General features: G+C 35.8%; 1 protein-coding gene across 2 annotated transcripts; it reads left to right on the forward strand.

The window, feature by feature from the left end:
- On the forward strand, nucleotides 1-16,749 carry LOC137638598 (lysine--tRNA ligase-like). Of its 2 annotated transcripts, XM_068370808.1 has the most exons (5): nucleotides 7-153; nucleotides 6,749-6,887; nucleotides 9,795-9,888; nucleotides 10,192-10,458; nucleotides 15,162-16,749. In XM_068370808.1, the coding sequence occupies exons 1-5, from the start codon at nucleotides 126-128 to the stop codon at nucleotides 16,485-16,487; spliced, it is 1,854 nt and encodes a 617-aa protein (XP_068226909.1). In that variant the 5' UTR covers nucleotides 7-125; the 3' UTR covers nucleotides 16,488-16,749. The 2 variants fall into 2 exon arrangements, with proteins under 2 accessions (XP_068226910.1, XP_068226909.1); XM_068370809.1 differs by lacking the exon at nucleotides 6,749-6,887 and having other exon boundaries at nucleotides 1-153.
- Nucleotides 16,750-25,134: the final 8,385 nt, after the last annotated feature.

The raw sequence follows: 25,134 nt of genomic DNA on the forward strand, positions 1-25,134 counted from the left end.
CCTTTAATATTTAGGATGGTTGGCAACACTGCTCAGACATCGTGAAATGTTGGCATACTTACAATTGTTGGCGATTGCATTAGACATAACGGTGTAACGTGGAGTCACCGAACTAATAATGGCAGATGTTTCAGAAGAAAAGCTGTCAAAAAGGTAATATCAATTAGAGATTTGTTAACTAGATGTTTGGTATGACGTGGACACGAAGGTATAACGTCTAATGATTGTGTTTGCCGTGTAGACCTGAAATAAAGAAACCGCGGCACATTGCATGTAAAGGTTGCCGGTAGTAATGACAACTTCCTGTCAAACGTGAAATGAAATCACAATTTTAATGCAAAAAGCATCGTAGATTGACCATTATTTAGTATAATCTTGTATTAATTCCTTACTGAGGTCTATTTGGCGTTCCTCTGTCCACTGGTGCAATGCACGTGTTGTATAATTTCCTACATTAATTACATTTGGTGTTACCTTAAAGGTTAAAGGTAATCTGGTCTCCACGTCATTATCATTATTATTATTATTGTTAATACGTTACTTTTGGCACAAGATGCTCTGATAAACGCATGATCAATAGTTCAATGGTTTCATTTTACCAGTTATAGACCGGTTCCTGTTACAGAATGTAGAATATATTTAAAGCATCTGTGATCTCTGGGGTAGGTTAGGAAAGGTAATTTTTTTTTTATTAGATAGAGATAAATTAATCGGGTGTATGTATATTAACGGCCATGCCCCATAACTCCCCTATTTTCAACCCTATCCTCAAGAATATGGAAGTCTAAGGTGGGGTGTCGTAACCCTACCTTAGCCTTTGTATATCAGCGGCCAGTTCCACATGCGTTGATTATAAATGGACATCAACTAACCTAAATTTTCCCTCCTAACCTAATCTACAAGCTGTGTCCTTACCTACATACCTAACGGGGATGCAAACGCCCCCCTGCGACCCCCCTTACACTGCTGTATTCTGAGTTAGCCGTAATCATACACACAGGTGGCCGTTATCATACATACACCCCACCCTTCCTGTTGGGTAGGTAAGGAACGTGTTCCTGTCTGCCGTTGTACGAAGGTTCCGTTAACTCTCCACTGCTGTACTTTATGCCTTACAAAGTTCAGTAAGTTGGTAAGGCCTGTGTATTTGGGGTTTTGGGTTTTACAGTTTAGGGCAGAAAAAGCGGAGCCTTTGTATATCAGCGGCCAGTTCCTCAAGTGTTGATTAAAATTGAACATCGACTAACCTAAACTTTCCCCCCTAACCTAACCTTTCCCTCCTAACCTAACCTACAAGCCGTGTCCTTACCTTTCTTACCTAATGGGGGGCTAACACCCCCTGCGACCCCCCTTACGCTGCCATATTCTAAGTTAGACCTAATAATACATAGAGGTGGCCGCTATTATACATACACCCCGAAAAAGCTTTTCTGTTTAAAAAACAGGTGTTTCCTTAAGGAAAACTCCCGCTTTTTCATATTTATTGATCTCTCTGAACGTTGATGTTCTTACATCAGAATTTAGGTATTTTATCAAGTTGGTTTGGTTATATATGTGCAAGATGTGGAATGAATGTAGGTACAGGGGTGTATGTATGATGACGGCTACCTGTGTGTATGATTACAGCCAACGTAGAATACGGCAGTGTAAGGGGGTTGGTCGCAGGGGGCTATTAACCCCCCGTTAAGTAAGTACATAAGGATACGGCTTGTAGGTTAGGGGGAAAATTTTAGATTAGTTGATGTTCATTTTTAATTCACAGTGGAGGAACTGGCCGCTGATATACAAAAGCTCCTTAGTACATACAGTATGCCCTACTGTTTTGTGGTATTGCATCTTTTAGTGTGGGAAAAATTAGATAGTCGCATTTATGCAATCTTCCAATGAGATTGCTTTGATTTTAAAATACAAATGTATTATTACCTTACTTGATTACACCGAGTTTCAACAATTCAGTTAGGTAAATACAGGAATAACTTATCCCTTTTGCTAAGTGTACCAGTTTGCTTTTCAACTTGTTTTCATCTTGAATATTACTTGTTTTAGGCGCATATGCTTATACCAAGTTATGCCCGTTGTGTGGGATTGACTCGCCACCCTGTAGCAGACCTCAAAACTGTGGTGAAATGGTAAAGAAATACTTGCTGGTAAATTTACTGTTGTAGGTGTATTTTATAGGTACTTTTAATGAGTCTTTTAAAGATACATGGCATTACCTAAATTGAGGTAGGCCTACCCTACCTAATTTAACTTAGAACCATATCCTTACCTCTGAGGAGGGCCATACACTGCCGCCTGCATTAGACGGCCATACCAAAACAGTAGAACGTTCATTATCGGAGGAGGAGCTAGTATTAATAGGGGTGGAGGTAGTATTAGTGAAGTCGGAGCTAGTATTAGAAGGGACGGAACTAGTATAGTAAATGGGGTTGTTATTGAATTGAAGAAAAAGTCGGATGAAAATGTAAAAACAACTTTGATTGGGGATTGCAAATGACTACCAGTGCTAATTATGCAGGATATGGGAAATCAATGTCTGGATGGAAGCTCTACAAGTCAGAAATTTTATGGACTTTTCTCAAACTTTTTGTGTCATGAAGGAAGATAAAAACCAAACTTAGTCATGTATAAAACAGTAACATTAGAAAGGAAATAATTATAAAAAATAAGTGTCAAGGTTACTTATCCAAGAGATATATTTGCTTGTCATTTCTTATGTCATTAGTATTGTACTGTACTATAAAAATGCAGGTAAGGCCTGGCTTCCGTACTCAGAAATATAATTTGTTTACATAAATGTGTTTCAAACAAATTAAATGATTTTTACAGATTCAAGACTTATTTTTAGAAGAAGAAAATAACACCACTGTTTCAATCCAGACAAATTTATGACACCAGGTCCTCCTTATTTGTCTTAGGTTAGGGAATGATGGATCCCAAATGTAACTTTCAATGCCGTATCACATTGAAAACTTTCAATAAATCACCTCTGTACTTTACTTATGATAAGGAGGCCTATTACCTTAATATTTTATCCAGGATAAGAAGTTTGAAAATGGTGATTTGCTTTTGTGTGTAAATTACTTTTAAGGAGGTTTTGTATTAGGATGCTGAAAATATCCTCAAATATTATACCAGTTGAATTTACCACTGCTATATTGGAAAAAAGAATATGAAAAATGTATGTTCTGCCATTCTTATCCACATTGCATCACAGAAAACAGAATCTTGTTGGTAGCCCCAGTGTGCGACTTTGAAAATTGAAAAAAATCTGTTACTAAAGTCAAATTTGGCTCTGCTCAGCATCCAAGTGTTATTGTAAGAACTTTTGAATTGCATGGAATGAATATTAGATCTTTTGAATGTGACAAATGTTAATTGCAAACAGTAGCACCGTGCTTGAGTTCTGCTATGTAGCAGCAAGTAGTTTGTAATGAACAGCAGTGATTTTTGCTCAAAATTACGAGTTATCCTGAAACGTTTTTGAAGCTTGCCGTCGGACTGAGGGTTTATCGCATACTCTCTATGGCATTGAGTCATCTGGAAACCCTTTAGAATATCCTTTGCTTTTTTGTTATTACACATAATATAAGTCATTGATGTTTAACGTGTATGACTTCAGCAAAGATAGAAATGGCTGTTGAACCTTTAACAAGGTAAACATCAGTGGTCACCTGACACGAAGAGCAACCTGACTTTTAACTTCAACTGCTGACTAATGCTAATTGCTGTACAGTGTCCACATCTGGGTGTTTAAAAAACTTTTAACTTTTTTCCAGTTTGAATGGGTCCTTGCAGTTCTTTTTGAGGTATTTTGGGAATGAGAATATGCTGTGTTTTCTATTACTGTAATTATGATTTGTTACAGTTTATGATATCCAACATTCTTGTTCCTGTCGGGTGGCATGTCTGTTGCTGTCCTATCCCTTGTGTGTGTCTGACATCACAACTCGGTTACTGCCCTGTCACTTAACAGGTGGAGGCAATCCAGCATCTTCTTTGAGTTTAAGGGCTTTTGCAAGGCACTGCACAGGAGACTTTTGGATAGCTGTAGATCATTTGCAGCTGTTTACCAGGAAAGTGGCCCATTTTCTGTGATTAGCGTCTTAAACGGGATACTGTACTTCTCTGGTTTAATCTTGCAACTACTGTACCAGTAATTGTTAATTTCTTAATATACCTTTGCCAAGAGATGCTTCTCTTGGTCTCTGCTGTTAAAGGTTACCACTCAGCTATGAGGCTAGTCTTCACATTGAAAGGCCTGGATCTTTCCTCTTCGTGGGAACTGTCGATGCTGATGAAGAGCTTTGAGCATTACTGTTATCCAAGAGAATTCAGACCAGCTTGGGATGTCATAAGAGCTTAGTTTTCTTAAATGCTCGCTGTCCAAGCTGTAAAAAAGAACATCGGACAGATATGTGACACTTAAGACATTGTTCTTACCGGCTCTAGCATCATGGAAAGGGGTAGACAAACTACATGACATTCCAAGGGATAGAAGGTTTTGACGACGTTCATTCCTGAGTTCGTGGCTAAGACACAAAACCCAGCAATCCATGACCCAAAGTTTGAGTCCTTCGCCATCTCCTCTCCTAGACGCAACTAACATCGGAATGACCTAATTTTCTGTCCTGTGAGGGTCACTACGACACTATCTCAAGAAAACTAGGCTCTTCACACCAGAGCACGAAAGTTAATTTCTTAATAGTAGTAGGAGGAAAAAGCTGATTTCCAAGAGTACAATCTCCTTTTGTCTTCATGAAACCATCAAATTATTGTTGTGGCCTGATTGGTAACGTCTCCGCCCGGTGGTTGCCGCTCAGACTTGTTAGTGCCTTTAGTGTCTTCAACCTTACCATCCTTATGAGCTAAGGTTAGGGGGTCCTAGCCTGGATGTAGAGCGGGCTTGAGCGCTGATCATATACTAAATGGTCAGTCTCAAAGGCAGTGTCACTGTCCCTTGCCTCTGCCATTCGTAGCGACCTTTAAACATGCCGTTCTCTAGAGGGAACCATGCGCAGTCCAAAGGCATAGAGTTGGAGGAATCGGAATCGACTCTCACCTTCGGGAAGAATTTGCCCGTGGCACAAGTTCTGACCGCATGAGTCTGGAGTTGCCACAAAACCCTCACTGCCCACAGCTGTACCTGCCTACCTTTGGGAGTATACCAAATCCTTTGACATATTTTCCTGAGGACTTATGGTAGCTGCTCAATAGGTTATGTAGCAAGCTTAGCTTCATCTATCATGGGACAAGAAGCATTTTGTCTTGAATAGCGGTTGCGATGTAAGTCCAAGAATGAAAGGTAAGAATGTGTGGCCCTTTGTGCCATCTTCTTCCCTTCTCTTGGGGTTCTAATAGCATTCCTGTTATGGACTGGATCAGATTAGTAATGCATTTAAGCTACTCGATAGAGTACCCCTTCTTTGCATTGCTTTGTATTGAAGTATATTCCCCAACCATATTTGTGAGGGAACGATGAAGAATATATGCATTGCCATGGCTCATACATTATACCACTGTATCAGGACACTCAATCCTATAGGACATGGATTTCTCTAAGACTCCACTAGTCTTTAGTGGAGTCCTAGCTTAACACCTTAGATATTTCTATGCTCAGGAGGTAATTTTGAGGTTGAACAGGAGTCATGACTTATACCCCCATACATGACCAAAGTACATTGATATTTCCTGGGTCAGTAAAACCAACTATTTTGGTCAAATAAGGACTTTCACAACTCCTCAGGATGAGTCTCCTATTAAAGGTTGACGATTTGTATTAAGTGTAAGAATATAGAACATTTTTATTCCATTTATATTTTATAAACCATACTAAACTAGCATCTTGAGTTGCACTGCCTGCCCCAACCACCCTGCTAATCCTACGTCAAAGGCCTAAACGAAGGTAGCTAGCTGCATTTACCTCATTAGAAAGCTTAACGACCATTTTCTCTAAGTCATACTCCTTGTAGGTTGGCTAAAGTACCAGCCACCCATTGAGATGATACTGCCAGACAGTTACTGTATTGGGTTCTTTGACTGACCAAATTGTATTAATTTGGATACCTCTCTGGGTATGGCTCATTTTTCCTTTGCCTACATGTACACCGAATAGTCTGGCGGGCTATTCTTTACACATTCTCCTCTTTCCTCATACACCTGACAACACTAAGGTAACTGAGCAATTCTTCTTCACTGAAAAGTTTAACTACTGCACTGTAATTATTCAGTGGCTAATTTCCACTGGCAAGGATAGAAGAGACTTAGCTATGGTAAGCAACTCTTCTAGGAGAAGGATACTCCAAAATCAAACCATTGTTCTCTAGTCTTGGGTAGTACCACGGGCTTCCACTGTTTTGGGTTAGAGTTCTCTTCTCTTGCTTGAGGGCACATTCAGACACACCAATTTGTTTACTCATTGGGCTATTTTCTCATTTGGAGCCCTTGGGCTGATAGCATCCTGCTTTTCCAACTAGTGTTGTACCTTAACTATTAATAATAATATAGTAATAATAGAGGTTTGGGTTTGTATGATTAAGAAAAATAGAAAATGCAACTTTGTGGGCAACAGATTAGCGATAGATTTGAAAGCCTGCAAATACTGGTCATATGCATCCCCTGTCATGTAGCTACAACAAATATATAGATACAAATAACAGTTCATGGTTTCGTAGCTCTGCTTTGATGTTCAAAAGTTCAAAAGTTTTGATATTATTTGGCCTTATCTTTAGGTTTTCATTATTTGCAGAAAGTAACATGGGTCATTTCTCAAGAAATATATGGAGGGCAGTTACAAAGCATACAAATCTTTTAGGAACTTCCACCTGGAAACTGTCAGTCAAGAATAGTGATTTTTCAAGTGGCAGAGTTCTTTCTTATTCCCGCAGGTGGGTGAAACATCAGAAGCAGCTTATTTCTTGTGTATAAATTTATGATTATTATTATTGAAATTATTATTTTAGTCTCATTTAGATGTTTCATAGAATTGTGTGCATGGTACACAGTGTACTCTACCATCATTTTCTGATGTTCATTGTTGAGCTTACTACATAATAGCTGTTAGCAAAGTTACAACAGCAACATCCTCAGCTGCTTGTGTTGTTTCATCCATCATTTATGCTCTATAGTCCATTTCTTTTATCGAGGCAGATTTGCACCGACTCGCAGCGGTGCCCTTTTAGCTCGAAAAAGTTTCCTAATTGCTGATTGGTTAGAATTATCTCGTCCAACCAATCAGCGATCAGGAAACTTTTCCGAGCTAAAAGGGCACTGCTGGGAGTCGGTGCAAATCTGCATCGCTAAGAGAAATTTACTGTAGTTGGTAGTGTTGTAAACACCCAATTTTTACATGTGTACTATATGTATACAGTTTATGAAATTAGATCAAATGTATTTGCATGCTATTTCACAAGTTTATAGTTTTGTTTCTTACACTGTCACAAATATTTCTATAAATCTATACTCTAAAAACCATTGACAAGGGCAAACTAAGTTACCGAGTCATGAGGTAAAAAGGGAAATTTGTGGAAAAGATACTACTGTATTATTTCCATGAATCTTACCAGATATTCACTTGCTATTATTTCTAAGAAGGAAGAGGCTTGAAAATCCCTTTGAAAATAGTGTATATAGAGTTTTTCCTTAATCACTACAATAACCCTTTGTTCCTTGTGGTAAGCATACTCTTTTGTGGATTATTTAATCATGGATAATTATAAAAAAAGTATTCAGGGGTGCTATCTCATTTTGGATTCGTGTTGGAATTAAAAGGCCTAAAGATTTTCCATTAGAGAGTTTGTTTGTAGCTGCAGATTAGAGTTCAAGAAGTTACAGGCATTGTCCCTTCACTGCCTTGATTTCAAGAATATCTTTGTGTACAACTGTTACATACTACCTTGGATGTTGCCAACAAAGGACCATTCTCCTTATGACCAGTAGTGATTGCCCTGTCATGTAGCAGTCCAAGTTCCTCATAACCAAAATAGTAGTGTGTGTGGAGTAGTAATTGGTTATATGACATGTACAACTGACCCTTCTTCTCTTCCTGTCTCCTTCCTACTCCCAGCCAAATGCCATATGCTCACTGGTGGGACTAGATGCTAGCAAGTTACTTAACAGGGCATGTTCCTAGCCATGAGTTTAGCTTCACTTAGGCAAAGCTGGGGCACAAATGATTATATCTAAATATCACATTAAGTCAGGTCAGATAGTGATTTATGCGAGTCAAACTCCCCTGCTCTTGGACAAAACAGCAAACTTCACATTTCCATAAAGTTAAAAACAACACAGACTGATCATTGACAGTACCTCCTACTTCAGGATTGTATCCTCATGAAAGATGATGGTTTTGTATCTTGAGAATCAAATTGAAAATCTTGAAAGTGATTTGTATTTTACCAAGGAAACAAACCCAAAGTCTTGATATAACTCATGCGATTAACCCCCCCCCCCTTTCTTGTTTCTAGTGCGGAAAAAAGAACTTGAATGCTAGTTATTCCCCATGTCGCCATTGGGATTCCCCTCGCAAACCTTGTTTCAAGTTTCAGCTATTCCAACATAACAGAGTAATATGAGGGAATAGTACTATCAGTGCACCTCTTACAATATACTACAGGCACTACTTTACGGTCTTTGGAACTTTCATCTGGGCTTTAGCTGTGCTTGCTTTATATTCTTCTCCTTTACCTCTTTTAGCCTTCTATTTTGCTGAACAGCCTCTTTTAACATTTCTTTCATAATGTAACTGCAGAGTTTTCCCACCAGTTGCATTTAGGTCTGAATGGCCTTAGGCCCCAGTGTCTGGCTGTAATGTATAGCTCAATTCATTAATCCAATGAAAAATATCCCATATGAATTACTAATGGTTAGCATTGTGGGATAAATGCTAAACAATTAATATATTTGCAATTTTTCTACAGTATATGTTACTGGCAAATGAGGATTTCATGGATTCACCACTTTTTTAGAACTTTTCCTTAAGTCTTAAAACTACTAGTACTGTACAATGTGTGACTTGAACTTAGGAACATTTGTAAAATTTTAAATGACTCCTTTTCATTCTAGTTCCTTTTCAATATATATATTTGTAATTTTTGTACTTCAGTATTCCTTTGAATTATGTTTTTAAATTTCTCTGTAAGGTCAACTGGAAAGCAATATTACCACTGAATTCAATTTGTGAAGTATAGTAAAGAAAATATGTCCTTGACTAAGTTTTGCTAGGTTGCTTGATTGTCATGGTGTTAGATTTTCTTAAGCAGCTTCTGGCAAAACCTATTCTTGGTACTATAGCTTATAGCATGTATTGACAGATAACCATTGGAGAATATTGTATTATGATGAATTTCACATAGAAGGTTTATGGCCAGAATGAAAATTGTTTATGGAAATTATGAGCTAAGAAATCATATAGGCTAATGTAAACCAGGAAGGTGTTATTAGTTTTAAATGTGCTTTACTTGGACCAAACTAGGTGTCGGTGCACTTGGAAAGGTGAGAATAAATTTAGGCATGAGCAATTGCATTCATAGCACCATAGAATACAATACTTCATTCTAGTAAGTAAACATCCATCAGGTATTTGCCAAAAATGGAAAGTATCAAGTACAAAGAAAAAGTGTTTAGTGGAAGTTGAGAAATTTATCAGGCTTTCCTTCAAGTCCACTTTATTTTCAGTTTTGTATGAGTGAAATTTTTTGTAGCATTTTTTCCTGTAAAGTACAGTAATACAGTGCTTGTCTTTTGCCTAACCCCCATATGCTACTAGGAAATTTTATTATTTTTTTTTTTTGTAGTGAGCAGAAAAGGAGACTTAAAGCAGAAAAGAAGGCTCAAGAAAAGGCTCTGAAGGATGCAAGTAAACCTGTGCAAGCAGCAAAACCCAACAAGGTATGTTATATACAATTCAGTTTATATATATATATATATATATATATATACATAATGTGAATTATGATTCAAGTTGGCTTTTCGATCAACTAATAGTAGTGCACCAAAATGATTGGAAAGATTTTGTTTATGGTCATACATTAGTGTGAATTTATTCTATTCTGTACTAAAGGTTTAGAGATAAAAGAAGGGATTTGTCTTTTACAGTAGATGATGACGTTTATTTTATTAGAAATCTTAAAATAGACCACAGTATTGTATAAGATTAAATATTATCTTATTATTTTTTTTTTTTTTTTCCAGATTAATGAAGAAGAAATAAGTGCTAATGAATATCTGAAGTTAAGAACTCAATATGTTCAGCAACAAAAAGATGAGGGAAAGGTTATATACCCACACAAATTCCACGTGTCGACATCACTCTCCGACTACATCAAAACTTATGAAAATTTGGAACAAGAAGTTGAAGGAAAAGAAGTGGTCACGGTTGCGGGTAGAGTGCATGCTATAAGAGAGAGCAGTCAGAAGCTAAGATTCTATGACCTGAGAGCTGAAGATGTCAAGTTACAGGTGAGTGTCTTCCTGTTAATTGGTATTTGTACTGTACACAATAAGGTATATTGGAAGTTCTGCATAAAACTGTTCTTTACATGCGTGGAAGTAAGGCTGTATATTGTCGACAGTCTGTTTTGCTTGGTACCATTTAGAAATTACAGGCCTCAATTTGGTATGATGTTTGGGGGGTTACTTGTATTACACAGTTCATTCATCAAATAGTACTGGAATGTACTTTTGCTTGATTGTTTTAGTAACCACTGCTAGAATGATAAACTAGATAAAAGTGAATTCATCTAATTTGACTTATTAGTGAAAGTATACTATTTACCTGTGCTTATTGGAATAGCTAATTTCATTATTTGACAAAATTATTACTTCTAAGATTTTTTTTTTGCTTTTATTTTTATTAGAAACCTATTGTTTGTGTTGGATGAATAATTTTTTCCTTGATTTCAAAGTGGAAAATTTGTTTAACAAATACTTCTCCATTCATCATCATCTACTTCACACTTGATAGTCTTCAGCCATGTAGGTCTGGGTCCCCCAACTCTTCTAGTGCCTTGTGGAGCCCAGTTGAAAGCTTTGTGAATTAATCTTTCTTGGGGAGTGCAAAGAACATGCCCAAACCATCTTCGTCTGCCCTTTACCATGATCTCGTCCATATATGACACTCAAGTAATCTCTTATAATTTCATTTCTAATCATGTCCTGCTATATAACTCCCAATATTTTTCTGAGGGCTTTGTTCTCAAATCTACAAAGTGTGTTTGTTTCATTGTCATACCACAACTCATGTCCATAGAGTAACACCAATCTCACTAAACTGATATATAGCCTGATTTTTATATGTAATTTCAGGAGGTTTTATTTCTAAATTTTACTGACCTAGCCATTGTCCGATTTGCTTTTTTCAATTTTTTATCAAACTCGAAATCTTAAGATCTTGTATTAGACACCATAGTTCCTAAATATTTAAATGATTCCCCCTCATTATCGCCCATAATTTGTGGTAGTTCCAAAAATTTTCAATGGTAGTTCCAAAAATTTTCAATTTGAAAGTAATTTCATGAGAACTCTCTTTTTCTTTGTGGTATGTAAATGTTTTGCTATCTCAGAGAGTTAGTTAATGATGTACTGATTAATAGGATGACAAGCTTGTTGTTTGTAGATAATCCTTACACTTTGAGGTATGAGGTAAAAGTATCAAGTTTAGGTATAAAGGAGCCAGGACATCAAACTTAAAAAAACTCTTGTCACTTTCAGAAAAAAATTGGAAAAACCCATAGTATAAAAAAACACTGTCACTTTCAGAAAAAAATTGGAAAAACCCATAGTATAAAAAAAACTGTCACTTTCAGAAAAAAATTGGAAAAACTCATAGTATAAAAAAATTCTGTCACTTTCAGAAAAAAAATTGGAAAAACCCATAGTATATATTTTTATCGATTGAAATGTTTACCCAATTTTTCTTTGCATATGTGGTGTATTCATCAGTTTTATTGTGAATTGGGTAGCAAGGCAATTGCTAAGGTGTCACCCTGGTACTTGCATGCTCTTTCCCCTATAATGTCATGTAGTGTTTTGAAGTATTTGAAAGTGGGATCCTTATCACTTCTGTACTGTCAATGTAAGGTTTTTGGTTATTTGCATGTAGGACCTAATTGACGTGTGCGTAGTACACTTGAACATTCACACAGGTACATTCTTTTAAACAACCTAGATAAATGTAGAGATGAATGAGGATAAGATTTCAAACTATTATCTCGGAGACTTTAGTTTCTTGAAAGATCTTTGGGGACCGGAAAACATTTGTCTTTTCCACTCCAAAAGGGGTCCCCCATAGTTTTTTATGGATAGAACTGATTAATTTTCTATGGTATACAACACAAAATTTGGCAACTTTTGATGAACGTCATCTTGGTGTGTAGAACACTTCATAAATGAAATTTGAGACCTCCCGTAGTCCGCTAATCTTCTCTCCGACGCTCACTAACCCCAGTTTATACTCAGTACTTTTACTTGCCCTAAACTCCATGCATCCTTGTTTTATTGCTGGTATGACCGGAGCTTTAAAAATGAAAGCAATGTAATATGAAATGCTGGGACTTAACTTTAACAGCTGATCGGTTGGTAAGGACTAAAACTACTGTATGATCGTTGCCAGCGCTGCCTGATGTATGGCCCAGTACTATACGACATACGATATTTTGATTTAAATAGTAATCTTGTACGACTTTTTAGTCCATATGCACCTTATTTTAAATTAATTTTTAATTTTCTAATGATTGTACAACATTTTGAAGCCATGTTGTACAAATGATTACAAAGTACGGTATCTGGCAACGCTTTTCATTATTTTTCCTCATATGTTCAAGTGTAGTGGCAGAATTCTTTTATAAAAAGGATTCTACTTTACTTTACTTCTTACTTTATGCACTGCTGGCTCTATTTTTGTGTCAAATGGTGGTTGTTTTTTTTTATGCCTATACAGCTTGCTTATTCCCTGTTGTTAAGATGTCTTGTGTATGCTTATTGCTTGTCTGTACTGCCAAATTGCTTTTATTATTATCATCATTACTGATACTACTACTATTATCATTATTCATTTTATTAATTTTATTATTATTATTTCCTGCTAGCAAGATGTCTTGTGTATGCTTATTGCTTGCCTGTACTGCCAAATTTCTTTTATATAGCTATATCTTTGCTTGTGTAATGTACAGCTAGACCGTTTCAACAATATATGCTTACTATGCTAACAAAAATTTTTCCTGGATCTGACCTGCTGGAACAAGGGTGCGTCTTACATGCCCGTGTGTCTCATAAGCTGTCAAATACGGTTATCCATGTATGAGAATTGGAAAGGACTGGTAAATGGAATCCTTTATTAAATTTTCTTAAATAACTCATTACCAATAAGAAAGGCGAGAGCCATGTGAGATGCACTTTAGGCACTACTAAATGGTCTTTGTAGTATCCCGTTCCAATCCTGGCTTCACCCTCTTTTCCGCCATCTGCTTTACCTCTGTTCTTTTTGGACTTTTCCCATAGTTGCACATCAGCACTAACTGGCCTCCCCAGCTACTGCGTGTTGTGGCCCAACTTCATTAGATTTATTTGTGATATCTAGTACAGTGTCATTAATCTCGTTTTGGATTGTATATTGATGTGATTGTTTTTAATTACCTTCACTTTATTTTTGCACCATTGCTTAATTTTCTGCTAATTATCACAGATAACAAAATTTGGGGTTTAGAGTAATATTACAGAATATGAATGTTGGTTATGTTACAAACATAATATGGCTGCCAATTTAACTAAGTCTCTCTCTCTCTCTCTCTCTCTCTCTCTCTCTCTCTCTCTCTCTCCTCTCTCTCTCTCTCTCTCTCTCTCTCTCTGAATATTTTTTTTCTCTTAAGTTATTGTTGTTTATCTTTTAAAAGTTATTCAAGTGGGCTCTGCTTTGATAAAAAAAGATAGGAAATGCTTTTAACATTAGTAACAACATGAAATAATACAGTATGTCATATATAGTATGAACTCTGAAATGAGACGTCAATTTTTCAATAGAAAAGTATTTGTAATAAGTTTGAACTTCTGAACTACCCATTTAGGAAGGTCATTCCACAATTTGGTCACTAAGTGGAATAAAGCCTATTGAGTACTGTCTAGTACTGAGCCTTATGATAGAGAAAGCAGGACTGAAGAATTATTCACAATGAACCTCATATGAGTGTACTGCTAGCACATTGCTCTTGAATTTTCATTCCTTTCCTTTGGTATGTCTTCCTTACTAGCAGTTCCTCTTGATCTTGACCATGCAATGGGTTTTTAGGCCTAATTTCTCAAATTAGGCCTGATGGTCTTCTAACTACTCAATAATGATAGCAACGGGGAGATTTGGACTATCCCACATAGCTGGGAAATACTGTGCCATATTTTACCGAATTTATTGACGGACTAATTTTTCATATGTTGTGTTTATGCAAATAAACTTTTGATTTTTGGAACTGAGCAAGTTTAAATTTTACATTTCATTCAAACAAAATTTTCATAATCTCCCAACCTCATAATAATTGTACAGTATTGCTATATATTCATAGTAAGATGCTGATAGAAGTCTATTATTGCTCTGGTACCTAAACACCTAGCTCGCATTTTAGTCGCTAATCTTTAAGTCTGACTTTAATATTAAGGAAATTCCAACCAAAGATATCTGTATGAGCATCGATATCTGTAGTTTAAGAAAAACAATATGGTCCTCGACTTACAACCATTCGGATATACAAACAAGTCCAACTGAAAATCATAAGTGGCGGATATTTTATCAAAAGTTCATGATAAAATACTGTAATAAAACAGTATTATATAATTCAATGCAGTAAGCGGCGAGAACACATTTACAATAAAATGGGACTATTAGTTGACTTGCAGCTGAAAATTATAGGCATGTGAGTTAGGTGAGGCCTACCCTAGGCCAAAATTTAACAAAATATAACTTATAAAACAGGTTTTTGGAACATTTTAAATTTATAAGTTGTGGACTTTAGTATTCCTATTATTAGCTGATTTTCTAAGTGAGAAAAATCAGCATTATTTTGTTTTGATCAAAAAAGAATCTTCGAACCTATATGATAAAATAAGGATTGGTAGTATACTGATCAAAGAATTCATTATAAATTTCCTATTTTTCATTGCTGTGTTTTGCTTTACAGGTGATGGCCAATTTAAGATTTTATGAAAATGAAGAATCTTTTATGGAAGATTGCAACAAAATAAGAAGAGGCGACATCATAGGTGTAAAAGGCATAGCTTTACGTACAAAAACAGGCGAACTCTCCATTCGACCCACTAAAATAGAGGTGTTAACCCCTTGTCTGCATATGCTTCCTCATCTTCACTTTGGTGTGAAAGATCAGGAAACTAGATATCGACAAAGGTATTTAGATTTAATTATTAATTCCGACATCCGTAAGAAGTTTATCGTCCGTGCAAATATAATTTCATATATCCGTAAATTCTTTGATGACCTGGGCTTCTTGGAAGTGGAAACACCAATGATGAATGTTATTGCTGGTGGAGCAACTGCTAAACCATTTATAACTCATCACAATGATTTGGACATGAATCTTTTCCTTAGAATAGCACCAGAATTATATCTGAAAATGTTGGTTGTTGGTGGCATTGACAGAGTGTATGAAATTGGAAAGCAGTTCAGAAATGAGGGCATTGATCTTACGCACAACCCTGAATTTACAACTTGTGAATTTTACATGGCCTATGCCGACTACAACGATTTAATAGAATTAACAGAAAAGTTGGTGTCAGGCATGGTCTACAGCATTTTTGGTTCATACAAAGTCAAGTATCAGCCTCAAGGTCCAGAAAGTGAAGAATGGGAAATAGATTTTAAACCACCATATCGTAGGCTCCACATGTTCCCAGATCTTGAAAAGGCTTTGAATGTTAAATTGCCCCCACCAGACCAGTTAAACACGGAAGAATCTCGCAAGCTTTTGAGTGATTTGTGTGAGAAACATGAAGTAGAGTGTCCACCACCACGAACAGCTGCCAGACTCTTAGATAAGCTTGTGGGAGAGTTCTTGGAAGAGCAGTGTATCAGCCCAACATTTATTATGGATCATCCACAGGTTATGAGTCCTCTTGCCAAGTACCACCGATCCATCAAAGGTTTAACAGAGCGATTTGAGCTTTTTGTTGCCAAAAAGGAAATTTGTAATGCATACACTGAGTTGAATGATCCTTTAGATCAGAGAGCAAGATTTGCTCAGCAAGCCCTTGACAAAGCTGCAGGAGATGACGAAGCTCAGATGATAGACGAGAATTTCTGCACTGCTTTAGAATATGGCCTTCCCCCAACTGGAGGATGGGGTATGGGTATTGACAGATTAACCATGTTCTTGACTAATTCTCACAACATAAAGGAGGTTCTATTTTTCCCAGCGATGAAACCTGAAGATCATAATAAGAAACCTGGAGATGATAAAAATTCAGATAAAGAAAATAAGCCTGCAAGTTAACACTTATGTTCTTTTAAGTTAATGATCGACTCGCTACGTATTTTTTTTTTTACTTGCGGCTTTACACTTTTCATAGCTTTAAATATGTACCTCTACGGAAATGTAATTTAAAAGGGATAGGAATAAAGGATGTTATCCAATTTTTACATGGGTCGTTTTCTTTATTGTTTAGATGAAAGTAATTTCACAAATTATTTAAAATCATGAAGTTACTTGTAATTTGTGATTTTATAAGCTGATTGTAATATATTCCAATGCATTATAGGAAGTTTTATTTCCAATACCTCTAGCTGCGTAAGATGATATTTTTGGAGTATATATGTTGCTCTGTAAAACTGTTTTAGTAATAAGAGTGATACAAATCTTTATTTAGTTATACAGTACACCAGTTTTCTTTAATAACACTGATTAGCATTTAAGGCTTTTTACCCTTTTACAATTAATGTCGGACAGGTTCAATTACTGGTAACATGTAATCAGTACAAGGTTCACACTTTCCCTAGAAAAACTGAAAAAGACAAGTTTCTCCTGAACTGTGAAATTTATGACAACATTGTTACTATGATTAACTAAACCAAGAGAATATATTTCTGTGATGTGTATTAACCTTAAATTTGTTCCAACACGAAGTACTTCGAGGTACTGTTAGGAAAAATACAAATTACCTAAAATTTGTGATATTTAACGTATGTTTCTGGATGACAAAAATTTTTGAGCCGTAAAGATGTCTATATATCTTATAATAGCCTAATTAAGAAAGTTAGGTGTCTTAATGAAATATAGTTATTTACTGAAAGTGGGTCACAGGAATCTGAGCAGTGTTTTGTTCAGACCTCATTTATATACAGTATTTGATGCATAAAACTTTTATCCTGGGTAATTATTACGGCTAGGTTTTATGAATTTCCTTTTTTAATATCTTATTCTGGCTACATGCTAGCCTGTCATTTTATGCTAATCTTGTAGTATTCTTCTGTTGAAGGTCTAGCTAATCCAGACAGGATGATACTTTTAGAAACATTCTTACATGTATTTAAAAGAAAAAAATTGAAATACAATATGAACACTTGCCAGTGAAGATATGCTAACTTTATTAATGGTGATGAGTAGCTGTACAGTACTGAAGTATGTAGATCATGATGAGGTAAATGTACAGCAAATGTTATTGCTGATGGAGCAACTGCTAAACCATGTATAACTCATCACAATGATTTGGACATGAATCTTTTCCTTAGAATAGCACCAGAATTATATCTGAAAATGTTGGTTGTTGGTGGGGCAATATCTTCGCCGTCAATGACAGAACAGTACCCATGATCTTTTTTGTGGGTGACGATAGCCTTATTTCAGGAAGTTTCCACCCTCTTCACGGTCTTGTTAAAAGTGGCATTTCTGTCATCCTTATATTCTTTTCATCCTAATTCATGTGAGCGAACTGTAGATTTATTGATGCTGTAATGGCAGCTTATGTGTCTGCATGGCTTCTATCTTCCTTAATCATGTGAAGGTATTTCACCTCCGCTATGATAAGCATTTTTCTCCGACACTTGGGGTTATTGCCAGAAGCCTTATTAGGTCAAGAACGTCACAGGGGTAGAAAGCAATTGACAATTTTAGCCAAATTTTTAAAAATACACCATAACTGGTGAAAATGCAGAGTGACGTCACGTAAGTATGCATAGAAGCGAACTGGAGGGCATTGGATGCTGAATGCTGCAGTTTGCTTTAGGGAAATATTGTGGTCCAACAGCCAATCAGCAGCCAGGATACAGATCAGCGTGCCTTGTACAATATCATCTGGGCAAATTAAGCTCCTGTACTCTCCTCACTCTTCCTGGGTTTTGTTACCCGTACAGATGGGCGATTCTTTTTGTCACCTAAGGCACACTGCGCATTTTCTTCTTCCGGAATAACTAAACAAGCTGTATACTGTAAGTTCATAGCTTTGTTGGAAACACCAACTTTCACACCAAAAAGTGAAATTAATCATTAAAAATTGCCAAGTAGTAATGTATGCTATTAGATATTGCCAAATAGTTTTAGAAATGTTCAAATATGAATTAAAACCTAAAATATAGAAATGTTCAAGTATGAATCAAAACATAAAATATAACATAAGCTGTTAGTATCCAAATAACGGACTGTTGAGTATGACATCCTCACAGTAGCGGTGAGAAAGAGGTATGATACAGTACAGTACAAAGTTATGGTTTAATAAACATGTTTTTTAAAATCATTAACACATGAACCCCTTTTACTGTACAGTATACAGAAAATTTTTTGGAGGATTCACAGAATCATGGTGGTACCACCTTGCAAGACCTTTGTAGCGGTTCCAGTACCTAGTTATATGCTTGGTTTACTACCAACCTTCCTTTTCAGTTCTATACTCTAACATTAGATATTGCTAACTAGGTGTATCTGAATTCAGACATTTGAATGCAGTACACATACACTAATCCCTCAAATTAAATGATAAAAATCTAGTTTTTGGAAATAAGTGTAAACAATACAGTATTTTTGTAGACCCATTTGATTGTCATGGAATTATTTGAAAATGTTACAGTGCATGGCAACACTACATCCTGATCTCCTGCAAAGTCGTGAAGGGTGCACGCATCATTTTTCATGCTCGCATGATGATTCACGTGTGCTTTGGTGATGGATGGGTGGATTGAGACCACCGTATTCTTGGAGCTTTCCAGATTGGCACATTGGCAGGTGGTTATTGCTCTGAAACAACCATTGTGAATGTATCAAGGCCACCTGCCAATATGTCCATCTAATAAGTTGCCATTGTACATTTTTCAGTTGGTCTTGCCAGTTGGCATATGTAAACTACCTGTACAGGCACGTTTCTTTTTTTATGAATGTCGTCTCATAATTGCTCAAATATTCATTTTCCTTCAAAATCCCCAGTTTTCCATTCTACTGTATACCTAATAGCTTTCATCTGTCCCCTCCTATAAGACAATGGTTATCAAAGCAAAAATATGGCAAGGGATTACTTTATCCATATTTTTTCATGTATCTTACCATGTATTTTTTGGTATTATTAAAAATTGCCATTGAGGGAGATGGTACACATTTGTTTGGCAATCACTTGTCAGCTCATGGTGTTTCTCTGGGTGACGGTTTAGTTCTCAATGTTATACTGTAGTCTTCTTTCAAATACTGTAATTTAATTCATTTTGAACTGCCAAATATTTATGGTGGATATCGGATGCCTAATATTTTGCAGTGACAAAACTGGTTATTATGCTTTATCATTGGCTTTTATTTTTATTTATATATGATATGTAAATAAGTTTTTTGTATATACTGAGTAATCCAGAGGAAGTTTCACTTTTTTTTATGTTTGTTCATGTTCCCGAGTGACATTTCTCTCGTATCCCTTAACTGTATATTTATTTTTTTGGCGTAAAGTGCTGTATGGTCTCCAAGGACTTCCCTAATAAAGACTAGAAGAGGGAATTCAATGTGAATACCAGAGAAATATTGTCTCCTCTGCTCTAGGACCAGTATATCAGAGCATGGAATCAGTGTGTATAAAGGAGACCCTTTAGTTCAGACCCATTTGAGCTCAACTTGACACCTCAGTAGCTGAAATTCGTCTGCTGTGAATGATGTAATTACTGTACTATGTCATAGAAAAGAACCATCCTCCCAGTCACCAGCCTACCTCTTTTTGCTGTTTAGTCAGTTTCACAGCATCTAATGTTCATAATTGTTTAATTTTGAGAGTTTAGAAGACCAATGCCTAGGTTTAGTAGTTGATTCCAAGTTTTTTCTTCTCATAGGTTAGTTTATGAATAAAAAGCATGCTTTAGGTCATAAGCACCAGTAGTTGAGTAATTGTGAGTTTGTTATTCCATTGTATGGTTTGTCACTGGTTGGATTGTTGTTACTTCTCTTGCATGTCTTTTTATTTAGAGTTGGTTCTTAGTTATCTAACCTTCAAAGCATGTAGTTTGATATCATTTTCCTAATTGGTTCGTAAAATAAGATAACTTTTTTGCCTTATTTGGCATAGCCTATAACATCCCTTCCTTCATAACTATAGTTTAACTATCGAATGTTGGAGTTTAAATTTCTGGCGCCATTTATTGTAACTCTAATTTCATTAATCAGACACAAGCTATTTACGTATACTGTAATTAGTTATGAAATGAGAAGGAAGGTTAGCTTTAGGGTATCTATAACTACATTTAGGCTAGGATAGCCTATTGGGATTTGTCTAACTGTTTTAACGTTAGCTTTTAAGTATCTATGACCACGGTTAGGCTAGCATAGTCTTATTGGGATTTGTCCAACTGTTTTAAAGTTAGCTTTTGAGTATCTATGACTACGGTTAGGCTAGCATAGTCTTACTGGGATTTGTCTAACTGTTTTAAGGTTAGCCTTTGAGTATCTATGACTACAATTAGGCTAGCATAGTCTTATCGGGATTTGTCTAACCTTTTTAAGGTTAGCTTTTGAGTATCTATAACTACAATTAGGCTAGCATAGCCTTATTGGGATTTTTCTAACTTTTAGAATGGTTTAGTACTATTGCACTTAGTAGTAACTGCAATTAGTTTACTGGCCAAACTGAGTGTTTCTTTTAATTGTTGCTGGGTAGTTCTAACTGAAGTGAGGTTAGGCTAGAGATGGGATTCATCTGGTTATTCAGCTTCATTACAGCTGCTTTATAACTTACCAGTAAATAACCATTTAGTTGATTGTTAAAGTGATAACTTAATAATTAGACAATATTCTCACTTAGGTGATTGGCGAGTCCACTTAAATCCGAAGCATTCTTTACCTTCTTTCCTGGGGATGCCTTTCTGACTAGAACAGGGTCATTTTTCCTTTCTCAATAGATAGTGAGCAGTTTGGCGGCTGATTAAAGTATGGGGTTTGAAATATTTTTTTATTGTGTTTAGTAATTGTCAAGCTGGCACTTCCGCTGAATTGCTTGTTCTATTCGGAGCTAAGAATAGAAATAATACAATTTACTGTAGTTTACAAATGTTGCCTTTTAGGAAACTTTTATACTGTAAAATCAACAAGTATTGAGTTTGCTACTTGTATATGGTTCTCATAATCATGTCAAGACATAGAAATTTATCAATATCATCCAGAGAAAGCCTTTTTACACACCAGTCACCATAATACAGGTGCATTTTGACCTGTCATATATCACATCCAAACAATTACAGCAGTCCGTAATCTTTGTAGAAGCAAACTAAATACTCATTAAATTAATCCTAAAACTTATTCTAAAACAAATGGATATAATGTTACTTATTAACAAATCAAAAACAATAAATTAGTAAAATTCTGATTTTATTTTTATACAGTAACCCATTACTACAATTGACTGTTGTTTATCTCCACAATTCACAGAAAAAAAAAAAATCCCCCATTAGCATGTTGGAGTATGCAACTAGATACAATTGAGTTCCTAATATAAATTTGATATATTAACCTTCGTCTGTACCAGCTGCAAGGATAAGGTGGGTTGAAAAAAATGATAATTATTGTAAAGTAATGATATTTTAGAACAATTTGGTTTGAAACATTTTTTACCATAAAGGCATTACTTTGTTACCTGAGTAGCTCTAGATGAGAAGCCTTCCTTAGCCCAACATAATTAATACTGCCTGGATCTGTTGAAATTATGTGAACCCCAGGACTAAAGTATTATATGGTCTACTGTAGATATAGTACTAAGAAATGGTTGTGAACTGGGGTAGAAGCTTCTAAGTAAAGTTGGTTGCGCCTCTTGCAAAGGATGAACAGAAATATAATGCCTGCTCCACCCGATCCTAATAAAGGAATGTGAGTTTGAGGATTTTAAGTGTTAGAAGCCCAAGAAATTGATAAAATTTGTCCTGCTACTTCAGTAATTTCTCTCCCTCATGTATATGATACTTTCTTTCTACCTTAGTTGTTACTTCATTGACTGCACTGGCGGGTACAGAGAAGAACCTTTCTAAACTTTAATCCTAAAACACTCCCTCGTGGTTGTGACTGAACTCGAGTATCCCTCATTTCATGCCTGTTCAGGTAATGATGTAAAACAAGAGATGAAAAAATATGAGGGATGGGAGAGGAAATTTGTCAGTTTGTCATGAAACGTGGAACATATAGACTATTACTGCCAAGTTGTATGTGCTGATTATTTAAACTATTATGCTGAGCATGATTTTCACCTGAGTAATGTGAAACACATTTTCCATCCAGTATTAATGCATTAATCTTGTGAGGATTTCTTATCGACTGTCAAAAATCTATAACCACATGGCTAAGATTATAAAAAAAAAAAAAAGATGGCCCCATAATCAGGCCCAGCATGCTCAATCTTTGCTTCTATCGTCATTTTGTTGAGCCCCACCAAAGGATGGGAGGGCATATATTTCATGTTCATTGCAACACATTTCATTGTTTGTTGCTATGAACACTACTAAAATTTCTTCTCTAGAAAATCTTTTTTGCTCTTTCTATATATTTTTTGTTTCACATTAAGTAATCATTCACTTATAGTGAAGGTGTTTTAATTTAATAAAAACTGTATAATTTCATGATTTTATTAAGGTTTTCCTCATCACTCCTGTATATCTATAATAAGTCACTGAATTCCTGTTTCTGGCTTTTGTAAGTGAAAACTAATGTGAAAAGCAAATTATTTAGTCTCGCCAGAATTTGATGTACCTGTCTACCAATTGTTTGTTATTCTGTACTTTGTTAGTTTCTTATCAAACTTATATTTTTTCAATGTTGGATTTTATATAGTGTGGGTATTAATTACTGCAGTGTATTTATTGCTCTAAGGAATATACTTTTTAACCCTTTAACCCCCAGGCTATTTGGAAATTTCCAACCCTTAACCCCCAGGGGGGGTATTTTTTTCCCAGCACATTTTGCAGTATATTTTTTTTAAATTGCTCTAACAGCCTTAATTTTTGTCATAGAGAGGTCAGGTTGGTCTCATTCTCTTGGAAAATGCCTGAATTTTTTCAAAAAATTATCAAAAATATGAAAAAAATACTTTTTATAGCATTTTTTGCAAGGACATACCGGTACGTCCATGGGGGTAAAGGGATGGCTTTTGTGAAACGTACCAGTACGTCCTTTGGGAGTAAAAGGGTTAAGTGTTTTTTAATATTTAAGTGCAAATTTTGAATACATCTCCATAAGAGTATGGTGTGGACATGTTGCTTGATGTCTTGAGCATTCAGTACATAAGGAAACTTATTATAATGTTCATATATTCATTTTAGTGTATTACTTTTTATTTTTCAATATTAATCTTACCCGATGATCATGTAGCTGTCAACTCTGTTGCCCGACAGAAATCTAAGGTCGGGATACGCCAGCGATCGCTATACAGGTGGGGGTGTACACAACAGCGCCATCTGTGAGCAGGTACTCAAGTACTTCTTGTCAACAAGAACTCAATTTTTCCTCTGTCGTGCCACCGGCAAGACCTACTAATACGCCGTCCCTAACTGGATTTGTTTTCACAACTTTTTGGTGAAGTACACTATTCCAGTTTTGAGCTTTCGCTATGCAGGGGTTTTATCTTCATTTCAAAACTTGAACTCGTTTTGGATAGATTTAATTATGGTGACGAAGAGAGTATGGACTCTCTTTCACTTTTAAATGACCGACCCTTCCCTTAGACGGAAGTGTGTTTAGGTTTTTGGTAATTTTGCTTAACAAAGTTATAGATTTATTTTATATCTCTCCGCCATTTATAGGCCTCTTCGATTAACTTTCCATTTATTATAAACTTATAAAAATTAATTTTTATGTTTGTTTTTATGCGACCTTTTCTAATAGTAGGCGGTCCTTACTTGGAACCGAAGTTAATTAACATTGAGCCCGTCATATTGTATTTCCTTTTAAGAATTTATGCTATTTTAATTTTAATGTTTTTGAAAGAATTTCTTTGATAGTCTCGTACTGTTTTCAAAGATGAACTAACGTTTAGTTTAGTCTCCGCAGTTGTTGACGTTCAGAACGTTCAACATGCGCTCTATCGTTACGATAGAGAGAGAGTATTTCACGGTTTCACGTTGCAGTAAGAGTACAGTAAACCGATTCTAGCGTTTCGTTCATTCTTTCTTAGCTTAAATGGTTTTAATTCTAATAAAGGAACTTTTTATTTGGGAAACCTTTCAGTTTTTTTCCTTTAACAAATAATATGTTTTAACAATATATAATTGGGCTCATCTCTCAGGTTCTAAGTCAAGAGAGAGAGAGAGAGATAGAGACGGAGGGAGAGAGAGGAGAATAAACGTTTCGTTCAAGTGGGAAACGTTGTTCTCGTTTTTTACTCTTCTCCCTAGTCGCTATAGGGGAAGAAGGTAAAACGTTTCTAGAGTTTTATTCTTGTTCCCAGGCTTTATGCGGTGAGAGATTTTAAACGTAGTTTATTTGATCTAGTGTTTAGTCTCTTTTCCAGCCACTGAATTCTTTATCTTTCATTATGTTTTTCTGTTACATTGTAAAACTGTTTTCGCAATTACTACCTTTTAATGAAGGATAGGATTGCGTGTTTCAGGTACAAATCACTTAAAGTTTCGAGTTCAGTGAAATAAGTGCAAACAGAAAATCAAAAGTGATAAAGTGATATGCGCAAAGTGTTACAGTGTTGCGT

The sequence above is a fragment of the Palaemon carinicauda genome, chromosome 3 (assembly GCF_036898095.1).
Source record: "Palaemon carinicauda isolate YSFRI2023 chromosome 3, ASM3689809v2, whole genome shotgun sequence".
Lineage (NCBI taxonomy): Eukaryota > Metazoa > Arthropoda > Malacostraca > Decapoda > Palaemonidae > Palaemon > Palaemon carinicauda.